Source organism: Mizuhopecten yessoensis, unplaced genomic scaffold (assembly GCF_002113885.1).
Source record: "Mizuhopecten yessoensis strain PY_sf001 unplaced genomic scaffold, ASM211388v2 scaffold10643, whole genome shotgun sequence".
Classification (NCBI taxonomy): domain Eukaryota; kingdom Metazoa; phylum Mollusca; class Bivalvia; order Pectinida; family Pectinidae; genus Mizuhopecten; species Mizuhopecten yessoensis.
Window position 1 is genome coordinate 283,620 of NW_018408649.1, and position 24,123 is coordinate 307,742.

General features: G+C 37.5%; 2 protein-coding genes across 2 annotated transcripts; one reads left to right on the plus strand and one right to left on the minus strand.

Moving 5' to 3' along the window:
* Positions 1–3,671: 3,671 nt before the first annotated feature.
* On the minus strand, positions 3,672–21,051 carry LOC110461637 (DNA-(apurinic or apyrimidinic site) lyase-like). Its single transcript, XM_021515194.1, has 9 exons — positions 20,668–21,051; positions 20,322–20,348; positions 13,068–13,112; positions 12,506–12,679; positions 12,120–12,318; positions 11,647–11,718; positions 10,182–10,328; positions 8,378–8,558; positions 3,672–4,904 (listed from the first exon to the last, which is right to left on the minus strand). Exons 1-9 carry the CDS (start codon positions 20,689–20,691, stop codon positions 4,781–4,783), a joined length of 993 nt encoding a protein of 330 aa, XP_021370869.1. The 5' UTR covers positions 20,692–21,051; the 3' UTR covers positions 3,672–4,780.
* Positions 21,052–21,186: 135 nt separating this feature from the next.
* On the plus strand, positions 21,187–23,564 carry LOC110461640 (ankyrin repeat, PH and SEC7 domain containing protein secG-like). The gene is made up of 2 exons (XM_021515197.1): positions 21,187–22,566; positions 23,055–23,564. The coding sequence occupies exons 1-2, from the start codon at positions 21,820–21,822 to the stop codon at positions 23,337–23,339; spliced, it is 1,032 nt and encodes a 343-aa protein (XP_021370872.1). The 5' UTR covers positions 21,187–21,819; the 3' UTR covers positions 23,340–23,564.
* Positions 23,565–24,123: the final 559 nt, after the last annotated feature.

Sequence of the window (24,123 nt, forward strand, 5' to 3'; positions counted from 1 at the left end):
GCAAAGAACTGTTGGAAAAGCTCTTTTGTGAACATATTTTAACAAAAGGGGCCATAACTCCCATAAACATGCATGAGGCAAAAGGACAGGACCTTGAAAAAAAAAGGTAAATTTCACTTCAGTGGAAATTTAATACAATGGTTACTAGTTATTGTCATGTGACCAAGAATAAAAGTATGTACATATAAGCAAATGTGTTTTCTGACTTTAAATAGGCTTTTACAAAATGATGATGGGGAATGACCAACATTTTTACAGAGCTTAAGTATATATAAGTAAAATGACAAAATAGTAATGAAATTCACAAATTTGATCAAGCATCTTTGGACCTTTCCATTCATATACAGGATTAGACTTAGCATATCTTGGTCTGAGGAAGAAGATTGTTAAACTTCCAGTGAATTTGACCCTTTTTGACTCGGCAACTCGAGTCCCAGAGTGGAATCTTGAGGTCAGACTTGAGGTCAGACCCATCTTCAGTACAAATTCTGATCCTCTTCTCAAGTTGATGATAATCACGTTTCATCAAAGTTTAACAAATAGTTTCTGGAAAGCAGTCAAAGATATGATTGTTTCTGGTTTTGGACTAAGTGACCCCCATGGGGTTCAGTCCCTTCTTGAATATAAATTCTGATCTTCATCATCAAAGCATCACTTTAAGAAAAGTTTAATTGGTGAAAATACACCTGCAAGTTTCACAGAAGACGTCTTTTTAAGGTTTGCACTTTGTGCCTCCTTATAGTCCTGCCCCTCAGCCTCCTGGAGGGTCAGACTGATCCTGAGTGTAAATTCTGACCCCCACCCTCTGTTAGGTTGATAATTGCCACACCAGTGATAGGTTCCATCAACAGTGTAACAGTGAAAAATGTATACCTGGAGGAAAATGATAATGTCAATTCATACTGTATAACTTTAGTTACCATGACATGCTCACAAACAGTTACGTTTTATGACCTTTGAACTTGACTTTCAACCATTGACCATGATTTGGGGCATATTCCTGGAGAAAATGCCTGCCTGTCACAGTGAAAGTGTATATGGTGCAGTTCATTGCATTTCCAATCCTTTCATGGTATGATGCACATGTTTGTAGTTATCAACAATTCACAAAGCAGATGATGATGGTGTAATTTTCACAGTTACATAATATGTATATGTGTAAGAGATATGCAGCATTACATGATGAGAAGTGATATACCATAGAAACGATGTGAAATAAGGAATGCGAACATCGCCGAGTCATTGTGGGCCTTGTCATGTGACTGACTGTATACATCACCATCATTGCCAGCAGATGGCACACTAAACATTTAAAATGATTGGTAACAACACGTTATTAACTATTACGTTTTCTGCCAATTGCCAGTTACCACAAAACATGAACAATATCAGACCAGCAGAACAGAAATTATAACCTAAAAGGTCTCTGTCAATGCCATAGTGCCCATCCTTTTTATGGGATCAGGAAAATTAATATATATATATTCCAATACACACTGTGCAGTACCCACTTTACATTAAACAGAACCACCAATTAGGAGCAAAATTGTATCAATAGAACAAAAGGTATAGCCATACATGTCTATAGCCAAACAGAAACAATGGATGGTGGCCATCTTTGACTTTCTGATCCCAGAAATATGATGTTACATATGTATTAAGATATCCCTCAGGTACCACTTACAACCCTTTACAATCTAAGTGTATTAAGATGTCCCTCAGGTACCACTTCCACTCTTTACAATCTAAGTCCCTCAGGTACCACTTACAACCGTTTACAATCTATTAAGTCCCTTAGGTACCACTTACAACCCTTTACAATCTAAGTCTCTCAGGTACCACTTACAACCTTTTATAATCTAAGTCCCTCAGGTACCACTTCAACCCTTTACAATCTAAGTCCCTCAGGTACCACTTCGACCCTTTACAATCTAAGTCCCTCAGGTACCACTTCAACCCTTTACAATCCAAGTCCCTCAGGTACCACTTCGACCCTTTACAATCTAAGTCCTTCAGGTACCACTTCGACCCTTTACAATCTAAGTCCCTCAGGTACCACTTACAACCCTTTACAATCTAAGTGAATACTGACACATCAGAAAGAACATTAAATATAGTTCTGACAATATGTTACTACTTATCTATCTTTAGGGTCAGTGACCTTGACTGGTGGCCATCTTGGATCCCAGTTATATGGCCTTATTCATTCAGGACATCCACCAAATACAATCTACCATCAAAATGTAACACTGGTAGGCGAGTAACAGCATTACAGTACATTTTCGACCAATTCTATTTTAGCGATAGTGACCTTGACATTAACCTGGTAGCTTTTTAAACTTCTATTGCACATCTTCTTTCAACAGCGTAACATCATGTTAATTTCAGCAATTGAAGATGTCTGGATTCTGAGATATTCTCCAGACATGAAAGTGTACACAGAGGGACAGAGACTGTAATAAGTATATCATGCTCCCACATCTGATACAGGGCCTCATGAGGGGTCGGGCCCTCAAATAATAGGAACCTTATAAGGAATTCGTCTTCTGTTCAACTGCAGATCTTTGGTAGCTTTTAGTACATACTGTAAAATGGACTTTTTGAAGTTTAAGCCCTACAATGTTTATATATATCACTTAAGGTGTTCTGTCAGGCTTGAATTCATCATTCTCTATTTACAAATTAAAATTTGCAACTAAACATTTTTTTTTCTGTTGATATTTTCTAAAAGGGTATATAACAAGAGGACCAGAGGGCCTGTATCGCTCTCCTGTTTCTTTTGTTACATGCTACTGACATATAGGTAACTTAAGACCAAATTTGGTAACTAGAACACAAGACATTTAAACATCTCTTAAACGGTTCCGAAGATATTGTTGTTTGAAAATTGAAATTTTTATTTTAAAGCTTTTAGCTCATATTGACCTTTGACTACCGACCTGCACTTAAAGTTGACATTTGACCTCATTACTGTGATTGAGAAAAAAGATTTGCACTGCTGGTCTACATAACATACCCAAGTATCATGACAGAGTCCCCAACGGTTCTTAGGATATTGTTGTTTGAAGTTTTTAACATATTTGACCCCAGTGACCTTGAAAATAGGTCAAGGTCATTTTAATGAGGAAACTTTATAGCACTTCATCCCAGGAACCTACTGGCCAAATATCATGACCCTGGGCCTAATGGAACTTGAGAAGATTGTTAAAGCTTTCAACCAAAGTTGACATTTGACCCCCAACTAGCACTTTAAGTTGACCTTTGGCCTCATAACTGTGATTGAAAAAAATATTTGCACTGCTGGTCTACATAACATACCCAAGTATAATGACTCTAGTTCAAATGGTTCTTAGGATATTGTTGTTTGAAATTTTTAACATATTTGACCCCTGTGACCTTGAAAGTAGGTCAAGGTCATTTAAATGAGGAAACTTTAAAGCACTCCATCCCAGGTACCTACACGTACTGGCCAAATATCATGACCCTAGGTCCTACAGTTCTCCAGAAGAAGTTGTTCAAAAGAAAAAGTTGACCGACGGTTAGCTAATAACAGTGATTAAATCACAAATAATATATAATGTATCTACGATAACAGCAACAGGACAAAACATGTGTCAGTATGGAAACCATCTCCGAAACATTTCTATATTACAACACATGACAAAAAGACATTTCTTGTGACATGTTTTATTTGTGAATGAATTGACAGTATTGATTGATGTTACACTCGTGATAACCCACTGATAACACCTGGTCTAAAGCTTTACACAATATCTGTAAATCTGTAGAGATATCATAACATTCGACTAAATATGATAGGTGACTGAATCACATGATCACTTCCATACTCAAACATACAAAATATACACCCCATGTACACAGCCCACAGGTTTCCATTACAAAACCTGCAGGTGTGACAACCAAAGAGCAACATATGTAGGAATACAGATAGCATGCTACATTTAAGATATATCCAGACATTACGAAACAAAAAAATGTTCACTTAATAAATATCAAACATGTATTGTCGCTGACCCTGTAACCTGTCGATATGATATGGAATCAGGAGCAGACTCTCAGCAAAAAAGTCTTCTGATACTAACGAGGGAAAAACCCACTGAACTTCTGATACCAAGTAAAAAACATTTCACTTTTAATAGCAAGTAACAGGTAAAACATTTTACTTTTTGATACACTATTTTATTAATAGCATAAATCAAGGTAGGAAGAGTACACGATAACAATTGAGCTGGCAATAGTTAACTACAGTTTGTACTACATTACTTCCTGGCTGCTACAAGCAGACTCTACATCCCCTGTAGTACAGAAGTAGATTGTTTAAGAAGAGTTGAGATGTTATTTTTGTAGGGTAGTACTTCCTTATTAGGACATTGATATCTCCATGTAACTGATAAACTGTCATCATCTGAGAAAGGTCCTGTTCCAGTGTTTGTAATTAATACCTCAGTTTAGTAACCACTACTTAATGATTCATTCGCAACTATGTTACCAATCATTTCATTGGCTGACCATCTGTAACCAATCTTTTCATTGGCTGACCATCTGTAACCAATCATTTCATTGGTTGAATTGATAACATCTGCAACCAATCATTCCATTGGCTAGTTTGATTACATCTGTAACCCATCATTCCACTGGCTGATTTGTAATGAACCATTTTCTTTATTATAAAAAAAGGTTTTGACACGGTGAAAAGAGCTGCTCTGTTCTGAGAGACATCTCCCCTCTGTTGTATCACTGGGCTCTTCTCTTCGATGAATCACAGATCTAGAGCCATAGACAGCATAATTGGGCAGTGGTCACTACCCATGATGCTTTGCTGGATGATGCTGTCACACAGATCTGTTTTCAAGCGTTCAGAGAGAACAAAGTAGTCAAGTCGCCTGAAAGAAAACAAACAATATTCCATTATTACCACTGCATATCACAATCAACCCTACCATACCATAGCATTGTTTGTCACTTAAAAACCCTACCATACCATAACATTGTTTGTCACTTAACAACCATACCATACCATACCATTGTTTGTCACTTAACAACCCTACCATACCATAGGATTGTTTGTCACTTAACAACCCTACCATACCATAACATTGTTTATCACTTAACAACCCTACCATTCCATAACATTGTTTGTCACTTAACAACCCTACCATTCCATAGCATTGTTTGTCACTTAACAACCCTACCATACCATAGCATTGTTTGTGACTTCAATGGTTTTTACATTCTCAAACAATCAGCCAATATTTACTAAATAACATGAAATGTTCGTCGTGCATAAACTTTCGTTGTTTTCGATGTTGCTATATGTAACCACGAATATAAATACAACAACTATTTCTACTACTCGAAAGAATGTACACAACGTAAATGTGAAAACTATATGAACTTTACAATTCCAGATTCCATCAGACCGTGTTCCTATTCTAGTTTATATACCGATTTCACATTTGGTGTGATTTTTTTTTGACACAGCCATTCACAGACGAATATTTTAAGATACTTGAACAATTCATCTAAAAAAAAGGTACGTGTTTACTGAAATTGACATGTGTTATCAATCCGTTGTATAAATATCATTTATTATTGATGAATTAAGTATGTGACCAATCAAGTGAAACTGTAAGCCTAAAGAGATCAGGGCCCGTATTCATGACCCCGTTCTCATGCTCAAGCATGGATTCTGTGCTCAAGCCAGCTTTCTTGTATCTCACCTAAATCATGTCAATGATCAAAAAGTCAATTTTAAATATTGAAAATATCATTCGGCTTCAAGTCTACACAGTTACCGCTGTGATAATTTATTTTAATTGCTTGACACACAAGGTACTACACTTAAAGTTGATAAGTTGATTTTAATATTCATATGGTGTTTTTCTGTTGTTATTACCATCCTGAAACACAAGGATGTCAGAGGTATACCCATATTTGACCTTTATATAAAGTTTGACCAAAATCTGTGAAAAAATGAAGTTGATAAGTGTTTAAATTGAATCAGTTGATGATTTTCTATATATAGCAACAGTGACCTGGGCCTTGACCTTGGATCCCTGAAACACAAATATGTCTGAAGTATACTCGTACTTGACCTTTGTATAAAGTTTGACCAAAATCTGTCAAAGAATGAAGTTGCTAAGTGTTTACATTGAATCGGATCGGGACGGGACGGGACAGACATGGGCAACACTATATGCCCCCCAATTTCATGGCAGGGGCATAAAAAGTAGTAAAAGTGACCTTGACCTTTAACGCAGTAACCTGAAACGCGAAATTGTTCAAGATATTGTCATACCAAACACTTATATGAAGTTTCATGAAATTTCGTTGAGGAATGAAGTTGGTAGAGTAATGACAAAGTATTTCTAAAATTAGTAAGTGACCTTGACCTTAAACATAGAAACAAGAAACATGATCTTGTCCAAGGCATTGCCGTACCAAACCCGAAATGGAAACTTGTTCAAGGTATTGTCATACATAACACTTTTATGAAATTCCGTTGAGGAATGAATCACAAGAGTGATGAACAAGTTTTTCTAACAAGAGATCCCAGAGGGATCTTGGCGCCCATCATTGTACCATCTTCATTAGTTCTTTGTCAATTTGATCTTTTCTCTTCTTTCCTCTAATCTGTTTGATCGAGTCATGTTAACAGTAAATGCACCTTGAGGTAACTTTTTATCTAAACTTAATACTGATGTGTATATGAAAGCCAACCTTCAAAGTGAGTTTGTCATTTCACATATTTACTAGTACAGTACTTAATGTGAAAGAAATAGAATCAATCATTGCAATATGAGAAAGATCTGTTTAGTTCTTCCTTTAGTCATTTTGTTTTTATGATCAGTCCCAAAATATAACATGCACAACGAGGGGTCAAGGGGAACCTACATATCAAATTTGAGAAGATCCCTCAAGTTATTCCTGAGAAATAGTACTAACAAACCTTCAATGTCAAAAATCCTAGATGGCTGTCGGAAGGCCATTTTGTTTAACTGATCAGTTTCAAAAGTAAACATGAACAATAAAGGATAGTGGGGAACCTGCATTGGCTTGCCCAAAAAAATAATTTGGCCAAGTAAAAAATTTGAAGCACTGTCCCAAATGACATATTGGTGGCCCAAATAATTTTGGGAAGAAATATTTCCACAGTATTTAGCACAATGCTTCAGCACATTTAAATTACATATAACATGACAATGTTTGTAATATGTTAAACAGAATAAAACATTATATTTTTCATTCTTCAACCCTAGTTAAAACCTGACATGATCCACTCCATTCAGGTCTTCCCAAAAAGAAATACACAAAACTTGCACCTCAAAGAAGACAACCTGGCAGTATTTATATAGAAAATCTGATTTTTTTTATCACATTTTCTAAATCACGGACAGTTCGATTCAAATCAAAGTAATGACAACTGAAAAATGTACTGCCCCCCAGTTAATGTGGAAGGGACTATAATTTCTTTTATTCATTAATTTTTCGACAGTCCCCCAAACTATTTTTGTTGGGCCAGTGACTATACCTCACTTTTGACAACTTTTGGTCGCTCGAGCGAGACTTTAACCGCCATTGGCGAGCAGGTGACCGTCCATTTTAGGCACTGCTGCAACAACAAAGGAACAAGGGAAACCTACATATAAAATTTGAGAAAGATGCCTCTGGTACTTCCCAAGAAATAGCGATAACAAACTTTCACTAACAAAATTTAAGATGGCTTCCTGTCGGCCATGTTGTTTATCCGATCAGTCTCAAAAGTTGCCCTGCACAGCTTAGGACCAAGGGGAACCTACACATAAAATTTGAGACAGATGCCTCTGGTACTTCCCAAGAAATAGCGATAACAAACTTTCACTAACAAAATTTAAGATGGCTTCCTGACGGCCATGTTGTTTATCCGATCAGTCTCAAAAGTTGCCCTGCACAGCTTAGGACCAAGGGGAACCTACATATAAAATTTGAGAAAAATCCCTCTGGTACTTCTTGAGAAATACCGATAACAAGAATTGTTTAAGGACAGATGACGGACCCGGACGCAGGGCGATTTGAATATGATGGTGGGCTAAAAATAGTAGCAGTGACCTTGACCTGTAACGTAGAAACCCAAAATGCGAACTTGTTCAATGTATTGTCATACTTTACACTTGTATCAAGTTTCATGAAATTCAGTTCAGGAATGAGGTCGCTAGAGCGATACCAAGGAGTGTAACATAAGTACTTGCGGAATCCTATATCCCAGCGAACTTTCGTTGCGAAAGGATAATAAATCTTTTCACAAATTTTCGTAATCTTTTAGGAGACAACTGTTAAACAAGACATTCCTCCAGGCAACCATTCTGTGGCGACTCACCAGCCCACGTTCTTGGCACGGGCATTCATCATGTAAGTCCAGAAAGAGAAACAGTCTCGTGCATTGGGATAGAGCTCTCTGAAGGAATCCACATATCCCTCTCCCAGTAACTTTGTGAACTCCTCTCTCTCCGCCTCTGTAAACCCGGGCGTCTTCTTGTTTGTCTTTGGATTCTTCAAATCTGAAGAAAAAGGAAAACAGAAGATAACATTATATCCATAATGTCATCAGTGTCCCGTCCCCTTGACCTAATTCAAACATTGTACCAAAAGGAAACAAGAGGCCCAATGGGCCTGCATCGCTCACCTGGTATAAAACTCACACTTGTAACCTTAAAAGTGATCTAAAATAAAGCTACAGGCAAAATATCAGTTTTTATGATTAAAATTCATTCAAAAGACCCTTTTAATTTTTTTTAAAACATTTCACCCCTGTGTTTGAAGGTCGAACAAAGTCATTATGTTGAACACATTGTATAGCCTTTCATCTCAGGATGCAACTTGCAAAGTATAAACATCCTGGGACCCATGGTTATTCATAAGAGGTTGTTTAAAGATTTTAAACAAATTTGACCCCTGTGACCTTGAATATAAGTCAAAGTCATTCACTTTAACAAACATAGGAGTCCTTGATCCGAGCATATGCTACTGACTAAATATCAACATCCTGAGCTTTTTGGTTATTCAGAAGAAGTTGTTGAAATATTTTGAATATATTTGCTCCTTGTGACCTTGAATATAGGTGAAGGTCATGCATTTGAACAAACTTTGTAGCCCTTCATCTCAGCAGATTACTGGCCAAATATCATCACCCTGTGCATTTTGGTTATTCAGAAGAAGTTGTTGAAATATTTTGAATATATTTGCTCCTTGTGACCTTGAATATAGGTGAAGGTCATTCATTTGAACAATCTTGATAGCCCTTTACCCTAGCATGCTACTGGCCAAATATCATCACCCAGAGCATTTTGGTTATTCAGAAGAAGTTGTTTAAAGTTTTTAACATATTTGACCCCTGTGACCTTGAATATGGGTGAAGAAGTTGTTTAAAGGTTTTAAACATATTTGAACAAACTTGGTAACCCTTCATCCCAGCGTGTTAATGGCTAAATTTCTTCACCCTATGCCTCTTGGTTATTCAGAAGTTGTTTAAATATTTTCATATATTTGACCCCTGTGACCTTGAAAATTGATAAAGGTCATTTATTTTAACAAACTTGGTAGCCCTTCATCTAAGCATGTTACTGGCCAAATATCATCACCCTAGGCCTCTCGGTTATTCAGAAGAAGTTGTTTAAAGGTTTTAAACATATTTGACCCCTGTGACCTTGAATATAAATCAAGGTCATTTATTTGAACAAACTTAGTAGCCCTTCATCCCAGCATGCTTCTGGCCAAATATCATCACCCTAGGCCTTTTGGTTACTGAGAAGAAGTTGTTTAAAGTAAAAAGTTTATGCCGGACGCCGGACGCCGGACGGACGACGCACCATGCCATAAGCTCACTTGGCCATTAAATATGAAAATATAGTCCAGCACATTCCTTTCACTCGATATAAATGACTTAAAATCATAATAGACAACTGTGTATTGAGTGTGATGATCCAACACTGTCTGGAAAAAACTTGAACTTGCCCAAAAACTTTAACCTCAGAAAGTGGGAAGCTGACGCCGGGATGACTACATTAGCCCCCCTATTCTCCGAATAGGAGAGCTAAAAATGGTTGTTGTGGGAGGAGGTGGGGTTTGGGTTGTAAAAATAATATAGTTAGGACTGTGGCGTGACAAGTATGATGGAGGCTTACCTGCAGGTGTGTGTGCGACATTAAGGTCTCCACACAAAATTACAGGTTTCTTGGCATCTAACTTCTTCAGGTACCCGCGGAAATCTATGTCCCACTCCTTGGTTCTGTAGTTCAACCTCACCAGACCTTTTCCTGAGTTTGGAACATCTGCAATGCACCACATTAAAGTTCACATAATGATTTATAGCAGCATTAAAACTTTAAAAGCTTTCCTCTATAAGCTGATTGATTTTTTTTTTCAATATTTAAAAAAAAAATCAAAACACATCAATGTTTATATATCTACCTGCTGTTCATTTGTCTTCCTGTTCATGCTCTACAACTTTTATACACATTTTAATGCACTTTATTCTATACTGTTATCTTTGATGTGTAATCAATAGCAAGAACATCTGCATTGCCTTCTAATAAGGCTGAGCACATTGTGTGCATGCTATAATGGTTAATCACTACAGATTGTATACAAATCTTTGGGAAAATAAACAAATATTGTTACATTATGTAGATTTAAGGAAATAGTTAATGGCAGTCACTCTGAAACTAAAGAAGCAATCCAACTCCCGAATGATAGTTCATGTCTAACCCGAGATCAAAATAAGATGTTTACATTTTGCCCATATACTCAGTCTACAATATTGTACCAAGCATGAGTCCAAAGGACTCGGGGCGTTAAGGGTCGTTCCCAGCCTCATTGGGGATTAAGAATTAGTTGCTATATTCGTAATCTGGAATTAATGAAGTACGCAAATATGAAATTTCAAATTCATTTGACAACTGGTTAAGGAGATATGGCACTTCAAAGACAGACATAAACCCACATTTTCATAATAAAATGCATGAATATCGCCTGCCGTGTGCCATTTGGTTGAAAATTGACCATTTTGAAGGAAATTAACTAAACACTCATTGTCATACCAGTGTTCATTGTCATACCAGTGTTCATTGTCATGCCAGTGTTCATTGTTATACCAGTGTTCATTGTCATGCCAGTGTTCATTGTCATGCAAGTGTTCATTGTCATGCCAGTGTTCATTGCCATGCCAGTGTTCATTGTCATACCAGTGTTCATTGCCATGCCAGTGTTCATTGTCATGCCAGGGTTCATTGTCATGCCAGTGTTCATTGTCATACCAGTGGTCACTGTCATACCAGTGGTCACTGTCATGCCAGGGTTCATTGTCATACCAGTGTTCATTGTCATGCCAGTGTACATTGTCATACCAGTGTTCATTGTCATACCAGTGTTCATAGTCATACCAGTGTTCATTGTCATACCAGTGTTCATTGTCATACCAATGTTCATTGTCATACCAGTGCTCATTGTCATGCCAGTGTTCATTGTCATGCCAATGTTCATATTTTGGCTATTTCTGCATAGCAACGCAATTTGCATTGCTATGGTAAGGCATCAACGCATGCGCATTGGAAAAATTCTGCACCAAGACAGATAGCGAGATTTACTTACATGAGGTGACAAGAAAGAACTTTTCAAACTCAGCAGTAATGATGCGGCCCTCTGAGTCATGCTTGTCAATACCTGGAAATGTACAACGGGAAGGACACTCTAGATGTTTTCAAACTTGGCAGTGACATCCCTATTCCATTTATGAGGTGACACAAATATCACTGAAAATATTTACAAAGACCACAGTGTAGATCCATAGATATGCTGACAGCTTCGTAGGCAATGGTGACTAATCTTACTGCGAGAACCTGTTTTGGCTTTGTATCAAACATTTAACAGATATTGAGACATGTCTTTTAAGGAATTGGCTTTAACTGTTCTGTTGAGGATTTACTGATCACTTTCATAGTTACAGGTGTACTAAATCTGTGACTATGTTATGTTCACCTACTTTCACAGGAAAGCAGGGGTCTGTTACTCTCACATTTATACGACATGTCCGACACTGAACCACATTACAGAGCTAGACTTACCTATTCCATTTGTGAGGCTGATGGGTTTGGTTTTGGTGTACATGCCAGTTCCAGCGTAGCCTTCAGTATCAGCTGAATACCAGAAGGCATGGTAACCCTCATACTCCACTTCCTTAGGTAACTTAGTTAGGGAACACTTGGTCTCTTGGACACAGAGAATATCCGGATTGTGGGTCTTGAGGTAATTCAGACCATCTCCCTGTAAATATTACATTAATTTTGAGCTACTTCTCTGTTATATCCTACTCCAGGTAAAGGGTACAATATAGACAATGAACCAAGAAGATTACGTAACTTCATACTGTCTCTGTAAAATAGTGTCGGTTTATGAAGGTTACAATCAAATCTTACCTCTATTATGAATTTATTATTTCTCATTCATTTACCTTTAACCAAGCACGCAGTCCATTGACATTCCAGGATGTGATTTTCAATGTGGCCTTCCGTCCGTCAGCTGTGACCTTATCAGGATTGAACTCTGTGGGGAAGCTGGTGTCTGTGCCCTCAGGCAAGGTCGCCAGACTATCCTCCTTTTTGGGTTTAGCTTTTGTATCGCCATTCTGAAACGTGGGGAAATACAAATCAGGGCTCAGAATTCTTTGGCAAGTCTGCTTCATTTTCATGTTTGAATATAAAGAAACAATTCTTAAATTAGACTCAATGAAGATTCTTTTATGTCAACAGGACAAAGAAATGTAAAATGAAAATGATCCCAAAGAAACTCCAGTAATTCTTCAAAATTTGCTTTATTCTGGATTGGAAAATATTGTACATCTTCTTATTTTGAAAATGTTCAACCACAATCCACTGAACTACCTGAAGATGGACCCTGTATTTGGGACAGATTCTGTTACAGATGACATTCTCAGTAGGGAGAGCTTCTATTAGCCATACCCCCAAGATTAAGGATTCAAACACCAAAAACCAGAAGTAGAAGGTAATACATACTGAGGTACTTGCTTCATCACCTTTGGCTTGCTTTGCTGTTGGTTCCTGTCAACAACATAGTAATTTATATCATAATAAATATGTGTATACTGCAAATAAAATGTGCTTTGATCAACATAATCATATTATTCAGCATATGAACAACTTCATAAATAGGTGAAACCTTGCAGTATAATCAAACAATTCTGAACCATTTACATGTAAATCCAGGGCTGTATGCATGCTTAAATCAATCTTTTAGCACTAATTAACCACAGCTATATTGCATTGGAACAAGCCAATTGGTGGAATTCCTGTCCCTCACTTGCATGTTTGAGATGCAACCTTGAGACATGTCAACATGTATGTGCATAAAATTTCACAACAAAGACTTAACATTGAAAATGACCCATTAGTAGGGCAGCTATTGCATGGAAACCAATTAGCCAAGAATAAGAGACATCAGAAGATATGTTGTTTAGATGACTATAATACCCCTATATGCCAAATTTCAGTTTAATATTTTAACAAGAGGCCCATGGACCTAAATGGTCACCTGAGTCCTACAGTATTTATTTTTGTTGTTAAAATATGTACCAATTTGAGTACAAAATAGTTAAGTATAACGTTAACTTAAGTTTGTCAGGACCATGAGCTGATCATTCCTAGACCGAGTTTCAGTTAAAACGGCCTTTAGGAACTTGTTTTTAAGTTTGAAATATTTTTTTCAAAATGGCGGCCGTGTCGGCCATATTGGATTTCTGATCGACCTGAAAAATAACAACACTTTGTCAAGACCATGAGTCGATCATTCCTACAAAGTTTCAGTTCAATCGGCCCAATAGAACTTGACTTTAAGTTTGAAATAGTTTTTCAAAATGGCGGCTGTGGTGGCCATATTGGATTTCTGATCGACCCGAAAAATAACAACACTTTGTCAGGACCATGAGTCGATCATTCCTACAAAGTTTCAGTTCAATCGGCCCCGCAGAACTTGACTCTAAGTTTGAAATAGTTTTTCAAAATGGCGGCCGTGGCGGCCATAATGGATTTCTGATCAAATCTTACCTCTATTATGAATTTATTATTTCTCATTCATTTACCTTTAACCAAGCACGCAGACGTGTTGAAAATGTAAAATGTTAACGGACGATGGACGACGACGGACGAAGACAGATAGCAATAGGTCACTTGAGCTAAAGCTCAGGTGACCTAAAAAAATCACAGTTATGATGAATTAACTTTTGTGTGTAATACTGTTTTGAACTGTACAGTCAACTAAGCATTGTCAGTCAAAATCTTAAAAAATATTGAATTAAGTAAGTATAAGGTCTGTATTTCAAATATGACTATACACTACAAAACTCTAAATAAAAATCCTCATATCATTTTAATATAACCCAACAATGCAGAATATAATTTTTGTGTCTATATCTACTCAGGATCCGTTATGTTTGTGTCCATATTTACTCAGGGTCTGCATTATGTTTGTGTCTATATCTACTCCGGGTCTGTTATGTTTGTGTCTACTCAGGGTCTGTTATGTTTGTGTCTATATCTACTCAGGGTCTGTTATGTTTGTGTCTATATCTACTCAGGGTCTGTTAAGTTTGTGTCTATATCTTCTCAGGGTCCGTTATGTTTGTGTCTACTCAGGGTCTGTTATGTTTGTGTCTATATCTACTCAGGGTCTGTTATGTTTGTGTCTATATCTACTCAGGGTCTGTTATGTTTGTGTCTATATCTACTCAGGGTCTGTTATGTTTGTGTCTATATCTACTCAGGGTCTGTTATGTTTGTGTCTATATCTACTCAGGGTCTGTTATGTTTGTGTCTATATCTACTCAGGGTCTGTTATGTTTGTGTCTATATCTACTCAGGGTCTGTTATGTTTGTGTCTATATCTACTCAGGGTCTGTTATGTTTGTGTCTATATCTACTCAGGGTCTGTTATGTTTGTGTCTATATCTACTCAGGGTCTGTTATGTTTGTGTCTATATCTACTCAGGGTCTGTTATGTTTGTGTCTATATCTACTCAGGGTCTGTTATGTTTGTGTCTATATCTACTCAGGGTCTGTTATGTTTGTGTCTATATCTACTCAGGGTCTGTTATGTTTGTGTCTATATCTACTCAGGGTCTGTTATGTTTGTGTCTATATCTACTCAGGGTCTGTTATGTTTGTGTCTATATCTACTCAGGGTCTGTTATGTTTGTGTCTATATCTACTCAGGGTCTGTTATGTTTGTGTCTATATCTACTCAGGGTCTGTTATGTTTGTGTCTATATCTACTCAGGGTCTGTTATGTTTGTGTCTATATCTACTCAGGGTCTGTTATGTTTGTGTCTATATCTACTCAGGGTCTGTTATGTTTGTGTCTATATCTACTCAGGGTCTGTTATGTTTGTGTCTATATCTACTCAGGGTCTGTTATGTTTGTGTCTATATCTACTCAGGGTCTGTTATGTTTGTGTCTATATCTACTCAGGGTCTGTTATGTTTGTGTCTATATCTACTCAGGGTCTGTTATGTTTGTGTCTATATCTACTCAGGGTCTGTTATGTTTGTGTCTATATCTACTCAGGGTCCGTTATGTTTGTGTCTATATCTACTCAGGGTCTGTTATGTTTGTGTCTATATCTACTCAGGGTCTGTTATGTTTGTGTCTATATCTACTCAGGGTCTGTTATGTTTGTGTCTATATCTACTCAGGGTCTGTTATGTTTGTGTCTATATCTACTCAGGGTCTGTTATGTTTGTGTCTATATCTACTCAGGGTCTGTTATGTTTGTGTCTATATCTACTCAGGGTCTGTTATGTTTGTGTCTATATCTACTCAGGGTCTGTTATGTTTGTGTCTATATCTACTCAGGGTCTGTTATGTTTGTGTCTATATCTACTCAGGGTCTGTTATGTTTGTGTCTATATCTACTCAGGGTCTGTTATGTTTGTGTCTATATCTACTCAGGGTCTGTTATGTTTGTGTCTATATCTACTCAGGGTCTGTTATGTTTGTGTCTATATCTACTCAGGGTCTGTTATGTTTGTGTCTATATCTACTCAGGGTCTGTTATGTTTGTGTCTATATCTACTCAGGGTCTGTTATGTTTGTGTCTATATCTACTCAGGGTCTGTTATGTTTGTGTCTATATCTACTCAGGGTCTGTTATGTTTGTGTCTATATCTACTCAGGGTCTGTTATGTTTGTGTCTATATCTACTCAGGGTCTGTTATGTTTGTGTCTATATCTACTCAGGGTCCGTTATGTTTGTGTCTATATCTACTCAGGGTCTGTTATGTTTGTGTCTATATCTACTCAGGGTCTGTTATGTTTGTGTCTATATCTACTCAGGGTCTGTTATGTTTGTGTCTATATCTACTCAGGGTCTGTTATGTTTGTGTCTATATCTACTCAGGGTCTGTTATGTTTGTGTCTATATCTACTCAGGGTCTGTTATGTTTGTGTCTATATCTACTCAGGGTCTGTTATGTTTGTGTCTATATCTACTCAGGGTCTGTTATGTTTGTGTCTATATCTACTCAGGGTCTGTTATGTTTGTGTCTATATCTACTCAGGGTCTGTTATGTTTGTGTCTATATCTACTCAGGGTCTGTTATGTTTGTGTCTATATCTACTCAGGGTCTGTTATGTTTGTGTCTATATCTACTCAGGGTCTGTTATGTTTGTGTCTATATCTACTCAGGGTCTGTTATGTTTGTGTCTATATCTACTCAGGGTCTGTTATGTTTGTGTCTATATCTACTCAGGGTCTGTTATGTTTGTGTCTATATCTACTCAGGGTCTGTTATGTTTGTGTCTATATCTACTCAGGGTCTGTTATGTTTGTGTCTATATCTACTCAGGGTCTGTTATGTTTGTGTCTATATCTACTCAGGGTCTGTTATGTTTGTGTCTATATCTACTCAGGGTCTGTTATGTTTGTGTCTATATCTACTCAGGGTCTGTTATGTTTGTGTCTATATCTACTCAGGGTCTGTTATGTTTGTGTCTATATCTACTCAGGGTCTGTTATGTTTGTGTCTATATCTACTCAGGGTCTGTTATGTTTGTGTCTATATCTACTCAGGGTCTGTTATGTTTGTGTCTATATCTACTCAGGGTCTGTTATGTTTGTGTCTATATCTACTCAGGGTCTGTTATGTTTGTGTCTATATCTACTCAGGGTCTGTTATGTTTGTGTCTATATCTACTCAGGGTCTGTTATGTTTGTGTCTATATCTACTCAGGGTCTGTTATGTTTGTGTCTATATCTACTCAGGGTCTGTTATGTTTGTGTCTATATCTACTCAGGGTCTGTTATGTTTGTGTCTATATCTACTCAGGGTCTGTTATGTTTGTGTCTATATCTACTCAGGGTCTGTTATGTTTGTGTCTATATCTACTCAGGGTCTGTTATGTTTGTGTCTATATCTACTCAGGGTCTGTTATGTTTGTGTCTATATCTACTCAGGGTCTGTTATGTTTGTGTCTATATCTACTCAGGGTCTGTTATGTTTGTGTCTATATCTACTCAGGGTCTGTTATGTTTGTGTCTATATCTACTCAGGGTCTGTTATGTTTGTGTCTATATCTACTCAGGGTCTGTTATGTTTGTGTCTATATCTACTCAGGGTCTGTTATGTTTGTGTCTATATCTACTCAGGGTCTGTTATGTTTGTGTCTATATCTACTCAGGGTCTGTTATGTTTGTGTCTATATCTACTCAGGGTCTGTTATGTTTGTGTCTATATCTACTCAGGGTCTGTTATGTTTGTGTCTATATCTACTCAGGGTCTGTTATGTTTGTGTCTATATCTACTCAGGGTCTGTTATGTTTGTGTCTATATCTACTCAGGGTCTGTTATGTTTGTGTCTATATCTACTCAGGGTCTGTTATGTTTGTGTCTATATCTACTCAGGGTCTGTTATGTTTGTGTCTATATCTACTCAGGGTCTGTTATGTTTGTGTCTATATCTACTCAGGGTCTGTTATGTTTGTGTCTATATCTACTCAGGGTCTGTTATGTTTGTGTCTATATCTACTCAGGGTCTGTTATGTTTGTGTCTATATCTACTCAGGGTCTGTTATGTTTGTGTCTATATCTACTCAGGGTCTGTTATGTTTGTGTCTATATCTACTCAGGGTCTGTTATGTTTGTGTCTATATCTACTCAGGGTCTGTTATGTTTGTGTCTATATCTACTCAGGGTCTGTTATGTTTGTGTCTATATCTACTCAGGGTCTGTTATGTTTGTGTCTATATCTACTCAGGGTCTGTTATGTTTGTGTCTATATCTACTCAGGGTCTGTTATGTTTGTGTCTATATCTACTCAGGGTCTGTTATGTTTGTGTCTATATCTACTCAGGGTCTGTTATGTTTGTGTCTATATCTACTCAGGGTCTGTTATGTTTGTGTCTATATCTACTCAGGGTCTGTTATGTTTGTGTCTATATCTACTCAGGGTCTGTTATGTTTGTGTCTATATCTACTCAGGGTCCGTTATGTTTGTGTCTATATCTACTCAGGGTCTGTTATGTTTGTGTCTATATCTACTCAGGGTCTGTTATGTTTGTGTCTATATCTACTCAGGGTCTGTTATGTTTGTGTCTATATCTACTCAGGGTCTGTTATGTTTGTGTCTATATCTACTCAGGGTCTGTTATGTTTGTGTCTATATCTACTCAGGGTCTGTTATGTTTGTGTCTATATCTACTCAGGGTCTGTTATGTTTGTGTCTATATCTACTCAGGGTCTGTTATGTTTGTGTCTATATCTACTCAGGGTCTGTTATGTTTGTGTCTATATCTACTCAGGGTCTGTTATGTTTGTGTCTATATCTACTCAGGGTCTGTTATGTTTGTGTCTATATCTACTCAGGGTCTGTTATGTTTGTGTCTATATCTACTCAGGGTCTGTTATGTTTGTGTCTATATCTACTCAGGGTCTGTTATGTTTGTGTCTATATCTACTCAGGGTCTGTTATGTTTGTGTCTATATCTACTCAGGGTCTGTTATGTTTGTGTCTATATCTACTCAGGGTCTGTTATGTTTGTGTCTATATCTACTCAGGGTCTGTTATGTTTGTGTCTATATCTACTCAGGGTCTGTTATGTTTGTGTCTATATCTACTCAGGGTCTGTTATGTTTGTGTCTATATCTACTCAGGGTCTGTTATGTTTGTGTCTATATCTACTCAGGGTCTGTTATGTTTGTGTCTATATCTACTCAGGGTCTGTTATGTTTGTGTCTATATCTACTCAGGGTCTGTTATGTTTGTGTCTATATCTACTCAGAGTCTGTTATGTTTGTGTGTATATCTACTCAGTACTCAGGGTCCGTCATGTTTTTGTCTATATCTATACAATGTAGGTGTTTTAAAGAATTTAGGTACCACCTATTATATTTGTTGACTTTAATGGTTATTGTTGAAAAATAAATTACGTCTAAAAATACAAAATCAGTTTAGTCATTTTGTTATAACAGGCATACAGATGCGAATATCAATAAATCTGGCAATCATATTTGCAACAAGAGGCCCAGAGGGCCTGTATCACTTGTCTGGATACTTAATTATCAAATGGAAAAATATTCTCAACTGGTTTTCAAATACTAGTGCACATTAATGGTTTATAGAAATTTCAGTCCCCTTTTCCAAGAGATGCTTTTCACAAAAGTTGGTTTAATCCCTCCTGTCATACTGCAGGGAAAGGATTTTAAAGGTTTATACCTGATAATAATAATAATATTTATTCAGGTAAAAGGCAAATAATACACAAATATCACATTTTGTAGATTGGACATAAATATATATATCACAGATGTTATTTATAAGTTGTTTTATGCCATAAAACTAGTAATCAGTCAGGTGTTAAAACCGGATTGGATTAGATTCATTTAGGCCTTTACCTGGGATGACCAACAAAGCCACATTGTGGCTTAAATAATTCCAATGGGGTCCCTAATGGGCCCAATCCCTTTTACCCCTAGAGAGGCTGTATCCTCTGTTTGTACAAATGGAGACCCTTGGCTCAAGGACGCTCTCCGGCTGTCCCCACAAAACTTAAAATCCAGGTAGCTCAATTTGTAGAGAGTCCATCTAAAGTTTTGGGGGGCCACGTCTTTGAACCCTGGTCTTTAGTTCTGTGCATTTTGCCATCTCCTGTTACAATATCAACAATACAGGTCTATCGATCTATCTATCTATATGTTATACTCTAGAGACCAAAATGGCTTTAATGCGGTCTGGTAAGTCTGTTAACTAATATGACTCACCTCGTCAGCTGTTGAATCCTTTTTTGACTGAAAAATTACGAAAATAGTGTATATATCATTACAATTCACGTTAGCAGACATTTATGTGTCTAACTGTCTGGTGTTAGGGCCAGAGGAAACTCGGGCTAGTTAGCTGTTTTATAAAATGTATTGCCTCTTGATACAAGGGAAATAACTAAGGTTGTTTTTACAAATAAATAGGTTTTATATGATTTCGTTTTTACATAATATATTAACAATTAGTAAAATGATAAATGAGATGAAAATTTGCAGATTACATTTGTGAAATATAGATCTTGCATCCACAAATTAGGCCTACAATGCACTTTCGACAGTATTTGCCTACCTTGCGTTTAACTTTTGCAGGCATTTTCTTAATACACACTGGAATATATTCAGCGGTAAAACTCGCTTTTCGCAAGTACGATTGCAACAAAATCGATGCGATCTTCAGATAAGCTGAGGAACACGCCAGATCAAAACGATGACAAAGAAACTGCCGATTCGTACTATATGGAGATTTATGAAGTTACAAGCGTCTTCGCAACAACTTTCCCGCGCTTTGTCCGTACCGAAGATGAATAAAATGTCGCATTATGACAATCTTTCAGAAGAACAAATATTGGCAAATATATTTGAAATCAAATCTTTACCTATGGTTTGATTGATAAAAGCTGACAGCGTAAAGTATTCTGATTAGCCAAGAATGATGACGCCCTATTTTGAAACCAAGTTGCCGAAGTTTCATACGCGTTTGAAATACATGATAATACCCGAAATTCAACGAAACAATCTTTTTCGGAAACTCTCAAGGCTGTACATTAACTATGTACTAATTGGGCACCTGCCGGAAGTCGACCAATCTAGCTTGGTTACATGACGCTTCGGTACAATTTACTGGCTTTGAACAGGAAATGTTGACAACATGAAACATTCCAAGTTCAAACTACTGTTTTTTTGAAATAAGAAAACCATTATAAAGTGCAAAAAAATGAAGTGTCCGGGTTGTCATCGCTCGAAAGAACTTGAAAAGAGCGTTTACCCTGGTTAAGTGCTGGCGTGCTAGACCTTGCTAACAGCTATCGCGTGACAGATGTAGCGGTAATTAAGGTAACACGCCGCGCTGACTTTCTCAAGAGAAAGTGGAGGCAATGGGGCAGTAAAGCAACAGAAGTCTGGATATCCCATTAATTATGTACAAGCCCAGAATTAACTTAGTGAGGGTATCAAGGAGCTGTGTAAGCGCTTTATCAGGAAAACAAAACTTATTCCCGATATCAACTTGACAAATTATAATAACTTGACATATTACCTTGTCATAAGGAATTAACACAACCGTTCAATATTTTCAAGAAGCAAAAAGAACCACCAACATTCATATCGTCTATGTGATGATGATTATCTCATGTAAATCATAGAGACCCTCCGGTAATAAAATCATACACGTATCTCCAACACATTACAAAAAGTCCTGACTGACTTGCTAAATGCCAGTTCGATGGAGAATTGTCTGTTGGTCAGAACTATGGACTATTTTGAAGACGACCTGTATGATGTCCTTGTGACAGGGAAGCATCAGGCCCTAAAGGAGTATCTAGACAAGGGGCTAGATGTGAACCACGCCTTCCGCAGTACTGATCGCCCCGACCGCCTCGGTAAAACCCTTTTAGAGATAGGGGTCCAGGAACAACAGAAAGATATTATCGAGGAACTGATCAGTAAAAAAGCAAATGCCAACCTGAAATACATAGTGGATGTTAACAATTACGCTTACACTTTGAGGGAATACAAAAAGAAGGATTGTTTAAAGCTTACCTGTTTGTACACCTGTATTGTCAAAAACCAGGTGGAGATGATCAAATTATTGGTTCAGGGTGGATACAATGTGAATAACTATGACGACCGCGGATGTACATGTCTATGGCATGCTGTGGACTTGAATAACTATGATATGGTGAAGGCAATTCTCTTGGCCAAAGACTGTGATGTCAATGTGATGGACACCGCCCTTCTCCGCCCTTTACATATAGCTGCCATGCATGGTAATCACAAAATCATGTCGCTGTTGATCAGGAGGGGTGCTCGGATTGATGCTGTTCAACTTCGAGGATGGACAGCATTGAATCTATCGTGTCGTACTGGATGTGTCCCCACCACTCGGATGTTACTATTAAATGGTGCTGACCCAAATCATATTGCTTACAATGAACATACACCACTTTCCATGTCTCTACAATATTGTGAGGTATGTTAGAAAAAGAAATTTAAAAGTATTTTATTATATTCTTGTTGCATTATTCTTATTAATAATTTTGACAAAGTCTTCATGTGTGTAATAGTTGAGTAATTATTTCAAATTCAAATTTCTAAACATGATTTTTGTAAAATATACCATCGTAACTCAAAATGAAATCTTGTTTGAACCTTGTATGTAGTAATATATACATGGCTGGAATGATTTTGGTTTAATAAAAAAATTATCATCAGGTACATTTCTTTTCTATAGATGTTCTTTATAATTTGTCAGTATGAAAGGTTTTACGTAGCTGTTGCTGTTTCACACTGAGATCTGTGTCAGGTTGGCCGTGATAGAGAAGCAATTAAATTCTGTATGCAACTCTCAGTGGATGCCGGGCTCCTGTTTTACAGCATGTGATACATAATTGAGTGGGAAGTGGTAAGATTTTGTGATATGTGTTATGTTTGTTAATCACCATTACTGGTAATTTTCAGGACCGACAAATACCAGAGCTTCTTCTGGAAGCAGGGGCTGAGGTAACCAAGTCTCTGGTGAAAAAATGTAAAGAGGAAAAAATGGTCAACTTAATACTGAACCCTGACCTCTTCTACCTGATGAAGTTTTTGTCCGATACACCAAGAACACTGAGGACTCTGAGCTGTCTACGAATCAGGAAATCTCTTCTCAAGTCCTCATCAGATCTCCACATCATACAAAAAGTGGAGGGTTTGCCTCTTCCCAGGCTTATCAAGGAATACCTACTAATGGCCCACTTATAATGTCAGTGTAGCAACAGACTGTCCATACACAGAACCAACTGCTGACCTGCTATGACATCAGGGTAACCATAACTTCTACAGTATTACCTAGAGATGGTCCATCTATAATGTCATGGTAACAAAGTGTTTCCACAGGTAGCATCCAGGGGCGTTTTTAGGATATTTGAAAGAGGGGGCGTAGTATACAACCTTTTTTTGCCGAGCGGAGCGGAGCGAGGCAAAACATTTTTTGGACCTTTTTTTTGCTAAAAAACGTAAAATAATTGTGAAATGCACTAATGTTACGGTTCCCGACTTGGAGCATGTATATTTTATAGTTAAAGTGTCAGGGTTTGACTTTTTTTATGCCGAATTCTCTCCATTAATTGTCTATGGTATATTAAAATGATTGGATGGATCTTAACAGCAGTAGACCAATAACGAGAAATTCCCAATTCTAGGGTATAAGGCGTTACTTTTAAAAACATTTCAATAGTCCTAGGCCAGGTTTTTATGAACGGGAGGCGTAATTACGGTTGCCCTGGTAGAGGGTCCATGTTCTTTTTTGTTTTTGTTTTTAGCTTACCTGGTCCGAAGGACCATGGTGAGCTTATGCCATCCCGCAGCGTCTGTCGTCCGTCGTCCGTCCGTCGTCTGTCCGTCCGTCACCTTTTCCTTTAAAATGCTACTAGTCCTGAACGGCCAAGTAGATTTTGACTAAATTTGGTCTAGAGTATCCTTAGGCCAAGGGGACTCAATTTTGTATAAACGGTGGGTGTGGCCCCCCTGGGGGCAGAGGGCGGGG

Excerpts from the sequence above, each read along its gene's own strand:
- LOC110461637 (XM_021515194.1), bottom strand. The coding sequence starts at position 20,691 with ATGCCTGCAAAAGTTAAACGCAAG. Across the intron at positions 12,680-13,067 it reads GTGATGAAGCAAGTACCTCA|AATGGCGATACAAAAGCTAA; the intron begins GTATGTATTACC and ends CCCACGTTTCAG. Across the intron at positions 10,329-11,646 it reads GTTCTTTCTTGTCACCTCAT|ATGTTCCAAACTCAGGAAAA; the intron begins GTAAGTAAATCT and ends GGTGCATTGCAG.
- LOC110461640 (XM_021515197.1), top strand. The coding sequence starts at position 21,820 with ATGGAGAATTGTCTGTTGGTCAGAACTATGGACTATTTTGAAGACGAC. Across the intron at positions 22,567-23,054 it reads TGTCTCTACAATATTGTGAG|GACCGACAAATACCAGAGCT; the intron begins GTATGTTAGAAA and ends GGTAATTTTCAG.